Source organism: Eretmochelys imbricata, chromosome 9, assembly GCF_965152235.1.
Source record: "Eretmochelys imbricata isolate rEreImb1 chromosome 9, rEreImb1.hap1, whole genome shotgun sequence".
Taxonomy (NCBI): domain Eukaryota; kingdom Metazoa; phylum Chordata; order Testudines; family Cheloniidae; genus Eretmochelys; species Eretmochelys imbricata.
The window spans coordinates 52,618,908-52,633,561 of record NC_135580.1 but is presented as its reverse complement, the minus strand read 5'-3'; the positions used below and the strand labels follow the sequence as shown (position 1 = coordinate 52,633,561).

Genomic DNA, 14,654 nt, shown 5'->3' with positions numbered 1-14,654 from the left:
AGTGTGCTGGATGAGAGGACGCGTGTAGAAGAGCCATGTCCAAGCATTTGTTGTGTGTGTTTTTAAAGGGAGGGAGCAATACCCCTTGTTAGCCAGGTATAGAGTGCAAAATGGTGCTGAGCAGGTTTCCTCCAACACCAGCTCCGGCCATTCACTTCAAGGGGCTCGTTCCTTGGCTGCATCCCACTCCACACCTGCTAGTCCAACGCCACACGGCTCAGCCTCCATAACTCCTTTCTGCTCCGCAGCTGCTGAAGTGCTGACCTGTGCACCCCTCCTGTCACGTGGACACGCAGGGCTAGGAGAAGACAGGTCAAACCGACTTTTCCTCAGTGACCCCATTTAAGATTTGAATGTGGGTGACAAACAGGGTGACAAACAGTGCTCACTGCACCAGCAAACGCATTCGTGTTTGTAGTGTGGTAGTGCTTTGAGACCTCAGCTGAGATCAGGATCCTGTTGTGCTAGGTGCTGTACATGCACATATGCCCCAATGACCTTGCAATCTAACTGGACAAGATGGGGGGGGGAGGGAGAAGGAAAGACTTGTCTTCGTCCCCATTCGCTGATATGTTTGCTTTCCTTACTCACTTCTGCAGTCTTTCCTGATCTCTCAGAGGAAAAGTCTGTTGCAGGAGGCAGTTGTGTCCTTTAACCCAAAGGGTGTTGCTCTGGGCAGGGCTGGCCTTAGGGAAAATGGCACCCTGGGTAAACTTGCATTTTGGTGCCCCCCATTGCCGCTGGTCCCCCATCCTCCCTTCCCCACTAAGCCCTGTACTGTGCAACCTTCACCCCTGATCCCTGCACCTCCCTCCTGCACCCCTAATCCCTGCACTTCCCCCTTCACCCCAACCCCTGCATTCCCTTCCTGAGCCCCAACCCCTGCACTGTGCCCCCTTCACGCCAACCACTGCCCCCTCCTGTGCCCCAATCCCTGCACTCCCTTCACACCTACCCCTGCACTTCCCTCCTGTGCACCTAACCCCTCCACTGTGTCCCCTTCACCCCAACCCCTACACTCCCCTCCTGTGCCCCAACCCCTGCACCCCATTCACTCCTAGCCCCTGCACCTCTCTCCTGTGCCCCTAGCCCCTTCACTGTGCCCTCTTGAGTCCTACCGCTTGCACTTCCCTCCTGAGCCCCTAACCCCTGCATCCTCCTCCTGCACCCACGTGGGGAAACTGACCCACCTGGATGCACAAAGCAGCTGGCATTGGTGCTCCCTGCCCCCTGGACTGCTGCTCCTCCGCCCTGTGCGTAAGGAGAGGGCAGGAGAGCAACAGCTGCTGATGCCTCAGCACAGCCCAGGTGGGGAAGTGACCAGAATGCAGGGAGCCCTGGTGTTAATGTGTGTTGGGGGGGACTCTGTGTGTGTGTGTGTGTGTGTGAAAGCATTCAGGGGCAGGAGCCAGAAGGCTTGTGTTCAAACACAAGCAGCCGCCAGCAGCTCCGGACCCAGAGAGGCAGCAGCACACACACAGATTCCCCCTGTCCAGTCACCCCAACTCAGTGGAAATTGGGTGCATGGGGGAGTGGAGGAGGACACCCCGACAACAGCCCCCCTCCCCCAGCAGAATGGCCAGGGTCAGCCTTGTGGAGGACAAGGAAGGGCGGTGGGGCAGGGACACCAGCGGCTGCACATGTGGAGCAGGGGGGAGGAGGGGCACCCCTGCTCTGGAGGAGTCACCTGGCTCTGACGGCTGGTCATCCAACTGCCCCCTGCAGCTGGGGTCTCTCCCCCCGGCCCCCTCTCCAGCGCTGCTGCTCGCCTGCCGCGGCAGGTCAGGTGGGAATCCAAACCCTGCTCACTGCACCCTCTTTGGCAGGCCACCCTGGGCAGAGGATCAGACGACCCACCCCAAAGGCCGGCCCTGGCTCTGGGGACAGATTATTGGCCCATGTAAAGAACCATACTTGCAGATTGTGAGCAGGGGTGTGTGTGCTGCAATGGCATTGAGAGAGGAAGCAGAGGTCACTTCATCGTCTAGATCCGCCACCTCTAGTTGATACAGCTTGTACCTGCAAGCGGTCTTTCAAAGAAGCCATGGCAGGTTGGCAGTGTGACACCCATGTGCAATGTGTCTAGCTACCGCACTGTATACATATAGACACACACACACACACACATATATATATATTAATATAAGGCACGCATTTCATTAGTGACAATATGGCCATGTGCATTTTCCTTCAGTGCTCTGTATTTTCAGTGCAGAATGCTTGAAGTGGGGTGACTGGAGCAGTAACGCTTTAACCCCAATATTCCCATTCCACCAGTGGATCAGCCTCATGCCTGAGTAGAACCCTGGGGTGGCCATTGGATGGGACTACCGTTGCTCTGGAACCTCCCTTTGATCGACACCAGCCTTTCTTTGCTGTTCCCCGCAGGACCACAACGAGTACAATTCATCCATGGCCAAGAGTCAAACCAACACGGCCAGGATCGAGGGGCTGAGGCCTGGCATGGTGTATGTGGTGCAGGTGCGAGCCCGGACAGTGGCTGGCTATGGGAAATACAGCGGGAAAATGTGCTTCCAAACGCTGACAGATGGTAAGTGTGTGGCAAAAGGAGGGGGTAAGAGAGAGAGAGGCTTCACTTGCAGCTCAAGCTGTAATTGGATTAAATAAACCTGTCTCTCCAAACCCCAGCTCCCAGAGGGGCAGTGTGGCAAGAGCCAGGTGATTTATAGTGATGTTTGATTAATTGCCAGCTGGAGGAGTAATCTGTTTTAAATCTCTTATCTCTGTTTTCTCCTCCACCATTTAACTGCATTTCCCCGCATCTGTATGTGGCTTGGATTATTTGCATGCCAGCCAGGGGAGAACATGAATGTTAACCCCTTCCTGACCCCATGCCTCTCACCACAGGAGAGCTTGCTAAGAGTCTGTTCTGGCTGAGCTGGGAAGTATGTCACACTAGCGTGTGTGTGCTGTATGAGGGTACGCACAGAGATGGGGGAGGGGATGTGATCTGAGTGCCACGGAACTCACATGCACATAGAAATGAAGGATGGAAGAGAACTGTCAGGCCAGCTGCTCTAGTCCCTCTCCTGGCCAGTCTGGGGTTGTTGCCTACACTCCACTCTCTGCTCACTGGGATGGTCTACGCTGCAATCGAAGGTGCGACTGCAGCTCAGTTAGACACACCCATGCTAGCACGGCTGAAAATACCAGTGTACACGTGGCAGGGGGAGCTTCAGCGCGGCTGCACACAGCCACTGGGGAGCTACTCGTGTTGCTGGATCCTGCACCACCACCTCGACACTGCTATTGTTAGCCATTCTAGCAAGGGTAACGTTAGCGCGGTATGTTTACCCGACCTGCAATAAACCCCTCAAACTGCAGCATAGACACATCCTTGGTCCAGGCATTTTTTTAACCAGTCACTCAATGGAATGTCCGCTCTTTCCTTCCAGAGACTATTTCACACTCTAACAGGCCTCCCTCACAGGACGATTTTCCCAGTATTCAGCCCCGGTGTTTCAGTTTCATCCCACTACTTCCAGCCTCTCCTTCTTCAGCCCTAAATCTTTCCACTTCGTCTGTGGCACTTACCCCCTTCAGATTCTTATAGATTATGTCCCTCCAGCCTCTGCTCCCTTGCTCTCATTTCACAAGCCCTACACATTTAACTCTTTGACTCTTCCCTCCTATAAGTCAATCCCCCAGCTCTTTAATCATTTGTATGACACTTCTCTGAATAACATCAATAAAAGATGCAAAGAACAGACTAAAATAAGGAGATTAGAAAGAAGCTATCCTTTCTGTACGTGCTCTCTCCTACTCTGTATAACAGTTTATTAGTTGTATATTCGGTAAGTCACTCTAAGAGATGAACAAACTGCTTCAAATCAATTAAGAAGTGGCATGAAACATTCCCCAGATCTCAGAGCATTTTAAACCTGATCTAAATCTCTTCAGGGCAGATGGGTCCAGAAATCAGGCCAAGCAGTGAATGGAGGTGTTCAGGATCCTTTCCTCAGTTCAGTACATTGTACCAAAAGGTCTAGCTCTTTCTCCAAAGTTACACAACAGCTAAGGATATTTGGATCCATTCCTCCGGTTCCAACTTGTCTTTGTTTCTTAGCATGAAAAATTGCCAGTTAACCTTAAAAAATCATAAGGTGGGGGGATTATTTTTCATTCTCACAACACTCCCCATTCCTTCAGGGAAGTGCTGAAATTGGCAAAGAAAGGCTTTTCTTGTGGTAGTCTAACATGCCCAGAAGCCGTAAGTTCAGAAATCTCCCAAAGGCAGTCTGTTCTCTCTGATTTCCAGCCCATTTGTACCTCCTCTAGAGTAACATGCCATGGGCTCAAACCTGCAAGGTGCTGAGCATTCTGCCTCTGATCCAGCAAAATATTTAAGCATGTGAGTAGCCCCACTGAAAACAGCAGAGCTCTGTTGATTTACACCAGTGCAGGATCGGGCCCGTAATAGCTATTACTACTACTGTTTATGAACTTCCAGGACATCACGTGATGGACGCTAGTTCCCTAGATTGCTCCAGTGAAACCACACAACCAGTAGTCTGCTATGAACATGTATGTGAGGGTTTCTCCTAGGAACACAAGAGGATTAGAATTGAGGCCTATAGGTAGGGGAGAAACTCCATAGCTCTGTCACCTCCGAACCTGTGTCTTTTCTTTCTCCTTTGGCTCTGTTATTTTGGGCTTTGCCATAGTGAAAAACTGAATAAACTCAACTGAGCATGCCACAGATGCAAAAGACCCTCAGCCTCTCCTCCAAATCTATGCCTTTATATTGCATGTTCAACAAAGTGTCATATGTGCCCATGCAGATTGCACATGTTTGAATCAAGCTAGGTGTCTATATACCAGCAGGATAATGCACATGCTTAATTGTGGGTACAAATGGATTAGCAGCAGCTAGGATTTTCAAAGGGGCTTAAGGGAGATAGGAACCAGCTATTACTGAAATGTAATGGCAGCTGGGTGCCTAACTTCCTTAAGCACTGTTGAAAATCCTCAGCCATTAATATTAATTTGTATTGGGGTGGCAGCAGGAGATCCAGTCAGGGCCCCATTGTGTTCAGTCATGTACACAGATATGTAGAAAAAGACAGTTTATAGCCCAAAGACGCAGAAGCCATTAAAAGAAAAATATGGCCCTATGACTGTTGCCCAGAAGCACAAAGACAGAAAGATGTGTGTGATTGTCTGTGGCAAATGTTAATTATTTATATTACTATAGCAACTAACGGCCCCAAACAACATCAGAGCAGGCACACAGTCAGAGATTTATTCAGAGCAATTCAATGACTTGTCCAAGGTCACACAGTGAGGTTGTGAGAGAGTCAGGAATTAAACCTACATCTCTGGAGTGTTGATGAAATGCCTTGACCACAGAACTATCCTTCTTTTCTGAAACGTTCTTTTGCCTTCTCGTATTTAAGAAGCTAACCTTCAGCAGGTTCTTTTGTGTATTTTTTCTGAAAGGCAAACATCTAAAAGCATAAGGAAAAGGAAAAACACAGAATGACTGAAAGGATGCAAATAAAAAATGAATGTCTTGAATATTCAGGATTAGTGAAGGGAGGAGAAAACTCTGCCTCCAATAAGCAATTAATTGAAATTTAATAAGAATGGGTATTGTAGATTATTAAATAATCATTGATCGTTAGATGAGACTTTCTCAGGATTTAAGTAGCACGCAGGAGATAAATCTGGTTACTAGCAACTAACTGTGAAAAAGAAAAACTAAAGATAAAAGGAGTGCTAAATACCTCCTTTTGAAGGACTTTTACTTTAACCTTTTGGTTTCTGCTTCTGGCACAAGTTAACAGGTCTTTCTCTCTAGAAAATGAATTATTACTATTTGTATTGCAATAGGAACGAAGAGTGCGGCCCTGTTGTACTAGGTGCTCTACAGACATGTATCGAGAGACAACCCTGGCTCTAAGTAGTTTTTCATTTATATAGACAAGACAGACAAAGCCAGGGAGGGAAACAGAAGCACAAAGATGGGAAGGTCACGCAGCAGGGCACCGGCAAAGTCCAGATCAGGACCCAAGTGTCCTGAGTCACAGTGCCGTGTCCTTATCTGGTACTCCATCAGCCAGGCGGTCATTGCTAAATAGACTTAAAGCATTCGAGGCTGATTCTTGTTTACATTAAGGCCCCTGTGCACTACTCCGACGGTGTAAAAGGCTTAAAGTAGGCATACATGCAGTTGAAATGGGCCTTAATGTAAATGAGAACCAGTCCCTTGGGATGAACTCCTGTCGTAAGATTCTGGATTTTCATATCTCCCCTTCCGGTTTTAACTCCTTCGCTGCTGCAAGTTCAGAGTTTGTGTCTTGGTCACATTTTTGTGACAAAAGGGTCTGTTCAAATCAACAGGACACAGCAGCAGATCGTATGTTTTCTCCTGTGTGACCCTGGAAATCAACTTCCTCAGTTGCTCCAGCTACTTCCCTGTGTTGCATGGAGTTCAATGGCTGTTGCAGCTACAGCTCTCTTTGCAAGATGGTCACCCGCACTCTGTAGCTATAAGGAGCCAGTGAAGCTAGAGTTCTCCTCGTAACTACTCTTTTTTTCTCATTTCCAGCATGTTGACGCCCTCAGGATGGTCTCGGGGGAGGGTAGGGAGTAGGGCATCTATATGAGCTGAGAGTCACATTGTTGGACCATAGCTGTGGGGTAAATGAAGAGCGATGGCTGGGATTTCCAAAGGAGCTCCCAACTCTACCTCTCTTTGAAAATCGCAGCCGTAATTGCTAAATACTCCCTCTGCCCCAAGCTCGTGGCTCTAAAACTCCTTCCATCTCCACTTAAACCCATGATCAGCTCCCTCTTGGTAATGTATAATGCTTGTGCAAAGCTGAGGGTTGTGCAGTTACCCCCTTCCCATCCCATCCCTCCTTCCCCCCAGGCCCAGTGCTCAGTCACTGGGGCGTCTGTTGTGATCTGCTGTGGCAGGTGCTCAGCAGGTACCTTGTGTGAGTCAGTGTGCTCTAGAGCACCGAAACAAAGCCCTACAGCATAATAATCTAACATGTGGCAGCGTGGCTGGTGCCATGGCTGCCAGACCCAGACCTGAGGAAAAGGTGGAGGTTTTCAGCTTTTCACAAGATTCAGAAATGTGTCACATTCGCTCAACCTGCCAACCTTTCTGTTCTATTTTTTAACCTCAAATGCACGCGAGTCGTGTGTGACAATCCGCATCAGGGCTATGCAAGCCCAGGACTGTCTCATCCCCCTGCTTCTTTCCGAGCCTATGGTGATGCTCCCAACCCACAAGTGGTTGGCCTTGCTGAAGAGGTGGGAGGAGCAATATATCTGGTGCCTCAGTCTCATTCTGCCACCCTTATTCCCAGTGAATAGTGCCTTACTCCATTGAAGCCAACGTGGGCAGCTTCTCAGCCAAAGGGCAGCAGAATCAGGCCGCGAGAGGTTTGTCCTTGGCTCTTCCTTGGGTCGGAGAGAGAGTAAGATGCCTTTCTGCCTTGCAGATGACTACAAGTCAGAGCTGAGAGAGCAGTTGCCTTTGATCGCAGGGTCTGCAGCAGCCGGTGTGGTCTTCATTGTCTCTCTGGTGGCTATTTCAATCGTCTGCAGCAGGTACCATTTTTCACCCGCAGTCTTTAGCTTTTCCTTTGCAATCAGAAAGGAGAGTCTCCCTGGCATGCAGTGGCCATGCCTCTGATGCAGTGAGAGGGCCTTCAAGAAGGTGCCATTGGCTGCAGTGCCTCCTGCTGGCCAGCCCAGAGCAAAGCAGCAGCCAGACTGCAGAGAAAGGGAACTGTTCACAATTCCCCTTGGTTGGCTGTGCCGTGCTGTGTAGGCGTAACAGGAACTGAACTGAGATTTGGAGGTGGTGGAAAGTACAAAGTAAACAGCATGTGCAAGAAATGCATGTGAGGTGGGGAAGGATGAAGTATCCTTGCAGTACTAAAGGGCACGAGATGTGAGTCTTCTGGCTCCCATTAAAGCTTGCCACTTACTGAGCTATGTTCTGCCCTCTGAGCAGATCTGAGGGCATTAGTTGGGCCACAGCTGAATGAGCTGGGGACACCTAGCACAAGGCAGTTTACAAATGACCATTATGCTTGTACTAGAGAGTCCCAAGGCAGCGCTGCCACGGGTAAATATCACACCAGACAGTTCTCAGTGGGTGATACATTTTTCAGTGAGTTTTTATGCGAACACAATGAGAAGTTAGACGTGAAACAAGAGGGGAAGCGTGTTTCATTCAAGTGAACATGAGCCATGGAGACAGCAACAGATTTAAAGGAGTCTAATCAGAGAATTTACTTCAACAATATTTTTGCAAACATGGACCCAGTTTTATTGTCTCCCATCCTTTCCTGCTCCACTCACTGAATCTGTAGCAAGCAGGGAGCACAAAATTGGGCATGCGGATTCCAGAGCTACAATTTATGCTGGGTCACTGTCTCTTCCTTCTCCTGTGGACACTCACTGTTTCAAATCTCTGACATACAGACAGATATAGGTAGACAGCTGTGCATGTGAGTGTGTCTCTATCGATATATCTGCATGTGACTGTGCACATCTATATCACCTCGATGTAGATATTTGTTAGTGCATGAGTAATAGGCATCATTTTCCCATGCCAGTGCAGGTAAATTCATTATCACACTCTTTTTCAGAGATGCTCTGAGTGGTCTGGGTAAGAATGAGCCACTTATACATTACCTGAACAATTTGTCTCCCCTTTCCCTAGGAAGCGGGCTTACAGCAAAGAGGCCGTGTACAGTGATAAATTACAGCACTACAGCACTGGCCGAGGTGAGTGAAGAGAAAAACGGTACAGCAGGTTTGTGATGAAGAAAGTTGTAACGTGTGTGTTTCCTATACACTAATAATTTTTACAGAGAGCTGCAACTGTCTGTGGCTTTAGAAATCACATGGAAAGATAAACTTCTCCGCGCAGCCTAACTCAGATGAAGATGATACACAGGACAATAGCAAAGGATTTATGATCATAAGCTCAGTGCAGCTCAGCACACCTTCATGGGCTTGAAGAAGAAGAGCGAGGCAGTTTGATGGAGAGAGAGGGGGAGGCTATTGTACAGTAAGGTGCAGTATTAAAGAAGGAGAGAAGAAGACAGCGACTATAAGGTGGAATGAGTGGGGTAGACACATTGCATGCCTCTGAAGGTGAGGAAAAGGAGTCGGAAGTTGAGGGAGAGAGGAGGCTAGTGAAGGGAGATGGAGCTAGCGAAGGGGTCTAAGGAGAGCAGATGTGATCAGCGCACTGGGAAAGGATGCTGATTTTAGCAGGAGAGCTAGTGCTCGACAAATAATTGGCTTTTCGGTTTGGTGGCTGAACTGAAAAGTCTGAAAAGAAATTTTATTTCAGGTCTACCTGAAACAACAATTTTTTCAGTTTTTCTCACAAAAACAGAAAACCCCAAACATTTTGCTTGCGGTCAGTTCAAACCTGCATTTTTCAGCAAATAAATTATTCACCAAAAAAAAAAAAGATCACCAATCTAGTTTTTGCTAGACTGAAACTAATAACAGACAATCCAAAGTGGAGGAGGTTGCAAGACGCAAACTGACAAGACCCAAATTGAGCAAGGCATGGATCAGGATTTATTGTAGCAGGGCTTGAGGGGAAAGGGCAGATCTTAGAGATGGTATAGTGCGAGAAATGACAGGACTTGGTCAGAGTCTCAGCATGATGGGAGGAGGAGAATAAAATATGCAGTGGGGCTGACTCTTACAATTTTTATCATGTCTCTCCCGATATTTGAGTTCTTTTAAAGCTCCAGATGCTGGAGGCAGGTGATTAGGTGAGATTCTCAGCTTTCCTTTTAAAAAAAGTAGGTTTGTAGCCCTCATTTCTGCAAGAAAATCTTGAAAATGTGACTTGAGTGCATCTCAGAGGCTCAGAGACCAGGAGACCAATAAAAAGAACCCAACATGTTTTAGTCTTATGATTTTAAGACAAACTTTGGATTTTGAGGGGGCCTGACTCATGGTTTTTGAACAGATTTGCAATACAGAAACTGGCGTCTGTGTTTTGAGTCAGGGTGCTGTAGGGGACGGTGGAGTTTCACATGGATAGATAAGAGGGGGCATGTTGGGGGGCTGAGAGATCTGATAACCTGAAGTTTAGACACATTGAGCTGGAGCAGTCTGTCAGGCATCCATAAGGAGGTACCAGAGAGACAGCAAAGGTGCAAGGCTGGTCAGGAAATGAATGTCAAAGTCAAGAGAGCAGATGGATGGCTTAACCCATGGTTTGACAGGAGAGCATCTAGGGCAAGAATAAGACAGGCGGGATGTGGGGGCAGTGACAGAGCAGGTGCCTCCCCAAGCAACGCTGAAAAGCAAAAGCATGGAGAGCTTGAAAGCCCTAGGAAGAAAGAGCCTGGAGAGGGAGGGGCCATGAGCCAGGCAGAGGGTGCAGGGGTCATGAACAATCGGAGAAGGCTGTAAGGCTCAGCTATGCGACTGGTTGTGATGAGAGCAGTCTGAAGGGAGGGAAGTAGCTGAATTCAGGGCAGGGGAGTCAGCCTCATACTAAAATCAGTGTTGGAAGGGACCTCAGGAGGTCATCTAGTCCAACCCCCTGCTCAAAGCAGGACCAACACCAACTAAATCACACAGCCTCATCTAACTGGGGCTCCTCCTGGCTTTCTCCTTACATGGATATTTAAAAAGTTTGCTGGAGTTAAGCTAGGGCCTGAACAAAAAATATTTGCTGGAATCTAAAAAGCTTTTTAGCATCTTTCATGCAGACCATGGGGTGGCATCTCTTCTGTTGGCTTCACCACTCTTATGCTCTATAAGAGGCCGGTGCTTCTAGCTCGCACTGGGCAACAGGAGGCTATGTTGCAAATAACTGGAAAGGCTTCTTGACTCGATGCCCCTGATCTGGTTGGTAAACAAATACAAGAACCTGAAAGTCAAGAGGGAGTTCTTATTTTTCCAGAGGGGGTTAGCTTTTTTAAACCTCCCTTGGAGGTCTGTAGATCCACAAGTCTGAATAAAATCTAAGCATTGGTTGTGTGCAGAAAGTATAGCTTGTACTCAAATACTCTTCCAGTGCACGAGCTCTGCTCTTGATAAAATAGCAAATAGGCCTTTACTCATTTACTATCTTTTCCAATGTAGGCTATAAAGCAACAGCCCCAGCCAGTATCTGCCACCCACATTTCCACAGACTTCACATGCTCTAGCCACGCATGGAACCAGCTGCAAAGAGTTGAATTCTGCAGTTCCCAAGTGCTTCAAGGAATGTCTCTAACACAAACACACACTTCTCTTTAGGGCTTTGCAGATTACAGACAGCCTCAGTACCCACGTAAAGCAGGGCATGGCAGGAAAGCAGCGGAGTAGGAACTGAGATACAAAATTGGGACCAGCTGAAATCCAAATTACAGTCTACCACAGAAACCTCCCAGATGCATTCAGTTTCTTTAAAAAGGACCCAAGGTGTAGAACAAATGGGATTAATTATAGTTGTGATGAATAGATTATGTTATTTGAGAAATAGCATGAGGCATGTAATTGGATTACAGGAATGCAGGTGCACAGGGGCAGAGTTAAGGTTGCATGTTGCATTTTCTGACTCTGAGTAATTCACTCTGTAACCCTAAAGTTCTTTTAGTCATTTTTGTATGGAATTTCCTAGGGTTTTTTTTTTTTAATAAAGAAAACAGAGTTCAAAAACCATAGATACCAACAGAAAGAGATTAAAGAAAAGCATGCAAAACCAGAAAATAAGAGCTACAATCTAGAAATGTACAGGTATATTGTTATGCCTCTGAGTTACTAGATAGTGAACAGACACCTTGTTTTCAGGCTTAGTTCCAGCCAGAGTACTGCTGAGGGCTGATGAGTCATGCTAAACATGTGTCCAATTTGCTTGCGCTGGTTGGGGAAGGTGGCACCCGAATAGTTGACTGCCACAGATTCCAAAAACTGCTGAAGCTGTAAACCCCAAACCCATCAGGGATTCTTGATCACACTGAGGCCTAAACATCAAGCCAAGTTTTGAAATATTGGACCAAGAGTTTTCAAAATGATAGAACCTATTTCTCTGTCACCTTGCACTGTGTAATCATGCAGCCCCCTGCAAAATGGGTGTGAATGCTGCCCTTCTGATTCTGTCATCTCAAATGCAGGTGACTGCAACTGATAGCTACAGAGGAAGGAGCTGCGGACTCCTGCTTCTGTTTTTCCTACCTCAACCAAAACTCCCTGTCCTTGCCATGTTTAAATGTTAGGGAGATGAGATGGGTGAGGGAATGTCTTTTATTGGACAGGAGCTGATGCAATAAAAGATATACCCTCACCCACATTGTCTCTCTAATATTGTGGGAACAACCCGGCTACAACAACACTGCATGGTTAAATGTTGTCATGTATCATATGCCTACATAATATACCAGAGCAACACCCAGAGCCAAAACAGAGGTGCCTGGGAGAGGAGGTGGTGGAATACCGTGGAATCAGGGAAGATAGAGGATGGTTTTACCTGGGATTTGCAGCTTGTTATGCCTACAGTCCTTATTCACGTGGATAAAACTACTGAGCCATTGGCTGCTCCTGTGAGTAAGAATTTGCCTGAGATTTGTATCACTCTCTTGAAAAAGTTTTTATGTATTTTGACTGATGAATTCTTGTGCTAGTTTGGAGTCCAAGTGTACAGATCCTTGCAGTTGAGTTAAACTGTATCCCTGTTTAGGAAGTTAGGTTACAATGTCATGGCTTTTATTGTTAATCATGGTGATTATGGTGGTGCCTGAGAGCTGACTAAGATCTGGGGTCCATTGTTCTAGGTAATGTACAAACACAGATTAGTAGAGTTCTAGTTAATTCCATGATTTTTTTTGGAGGGTGGAGCTTAGCTGAATGGAAAGACAGGTGAGACGAAGGGATTGAGGATGTGGAGCAGGTGAGAAGAGGGGACGAAGCAGACTATGAGCGGGTAGGTGTGGAATGATGCTAAATTGAGCTGAGAGACTGTGAGGAGGAAGTGGGAGGGTTGGAGTAAGGAGCCAGTCAGTCAGGGCAGAGAAAGTCCAGTTAAAACTGAAAAATATTCTAGATGGATTTTGATCTTCTTAGCTCCCCACTGAAAACCCTTGCAGTCTTGATGATTTTGTAATCTTTGGGACCAGCAAATCTTTAAGCAAATGTTTTTTACAGTTCTCTAAATACCACTGGATTCCTATTAAATACAAGGGTTCTCTCTTCCCTCTGTCACTTCCTTGTCCCCATTTTCGTCTCTTCTTCTGCATAGTTGGGGTTGGTCCTGCTTTGAGCAGGGGATTGGACTAGATGACCTCCTGAAGTCTCTTCCAACCCTAATATTCTATGATTCTATATCTCTACTTGGAAGAAAGGGTTTGTTGAAAGCCTACCAGCTAGTGCCTTGTCCACAAAGTCACTAATGTTCTTTGCAGCCTGTCCTCTGACTTGTTCCCACTGCTGAGCACTCGTCTCCATCGCTGGAAACAGCTCACATGAAGTGAGGCAAAAATATTGCAGCAAGAGAACAGATGTCTTTGGAAGAGGTAGGACGGCCCTGCCCAAACTAGGATTTCAAAAGGATACTAGAATACACCCTCTTGAACCAGTCCTTAGGAAAGATAGAAAAGGGTTTGTTGCAGGAACCTTTCTGCAGCTCCACCTGCAATTTGTGATCTTGGGGTCACATTGCCAATTGGTGTTTTTCCTCCCTGTTTGCAAATATTGCCGACCTCCTTGAAGGAGGTAATTCTTGATGCACCAGAATGATTACAAATAAAAGCCATGAGCTGTGAGGTCTGCACCTGAAAGCTCTGCTGTGAAGAGTGGAAAATAGGCTCTTGGATCGCCAGGGAGACTGCCAAGGTTAGAGAGACAACTAACGCTAATGCTATTATTGCACATACTAAAGGAAAACAGGTGGGAAATTTGTGGAGAGCAGCTAATGCACTAACAAGTGCATCAACTGGAACAAATAATGCACTCACTTAACTGAACAGCAATTAGAGTATCCCCTCACCTGGCCCAGCTGTTCATGTTAGAGCTACTTTGGGTGGGTAGTGGGTGGGGAGTAGCAGGGGCAGATATAATGTGGGATCCTGGGGAAAGGGATACTTGACTAGAGCTGTGCCATCATCTGATTTTCAGTGGCCAAACTGAAAAATAATTTTTAGAAACTTCATTTCAGATCGATCCACAATGAAAAATGTTGTAACGTTTCGGTGAACCAAAAAGGTTGAAAATATTTAGTCTCCAGGTGAATGAAGTGCTTCATTTCATGCCTGAGTTTTTTGTACCATTTTAAAACTGAAGTACAGTTGAACTGAAAAGTGATTTTGATTCAAAAAATTGAAACGTTTCAGTTAAAAAATGTCAAATTAAACTTTTTCAGCTTTTCTGATTATTTTTTTTGTGTGTGTGTGAGGGCAGGGGAGGTGTTCAACCAAAACAATTCGATGAATTTGCAAAAAGTTTCAGCCAAACCAAATCTGCATTTTGGGGTGAAAAAATGTTTCATCCAAAAAATTTTGCTCAGCTCTACACCTGATAGATGCGACGAAACATCTTCTGTGCACAACAGGCCTTTGTGGATTACTCCAAAAGGGAGATTTGTCCTTTGATGCATGTTTGTGTACATGCATGCCTGCATCATTGCAACAGGCAGAATGTGTATAATTTGTATA

The 14,654-nt window shown here is 46.7% G+C and overlaps 1 protein-coding gene across 1 annotated transcript in view; it reads left to right on the top strand.

Annotated features, from left to right (window-relative positions):
* The window catches only part of EPHB1 (EPH receptor B1), a 317,963-nt gene that overhangs the window by 275,005 nt on the left and 28,304 nt on the right, over nt 1–14,654 (top strand). The window contains exons 7-9 of the mRNA XM_077825793.1: nt 2,389–2,551; nt 7,476–7,584; nt 8,708–8,772. Of these exons, the coding sequence (XP_077681919.1) occupies nt 2,389–2,551; nt 7,476–7,584; nt 8,708–8,772 (337 nt within the window). The remainder of the gene's footprint in view (nt 1–2,388; nt 2,552–7,475; nt 7,585–8,707; nt 8,773–14,654) is intronic.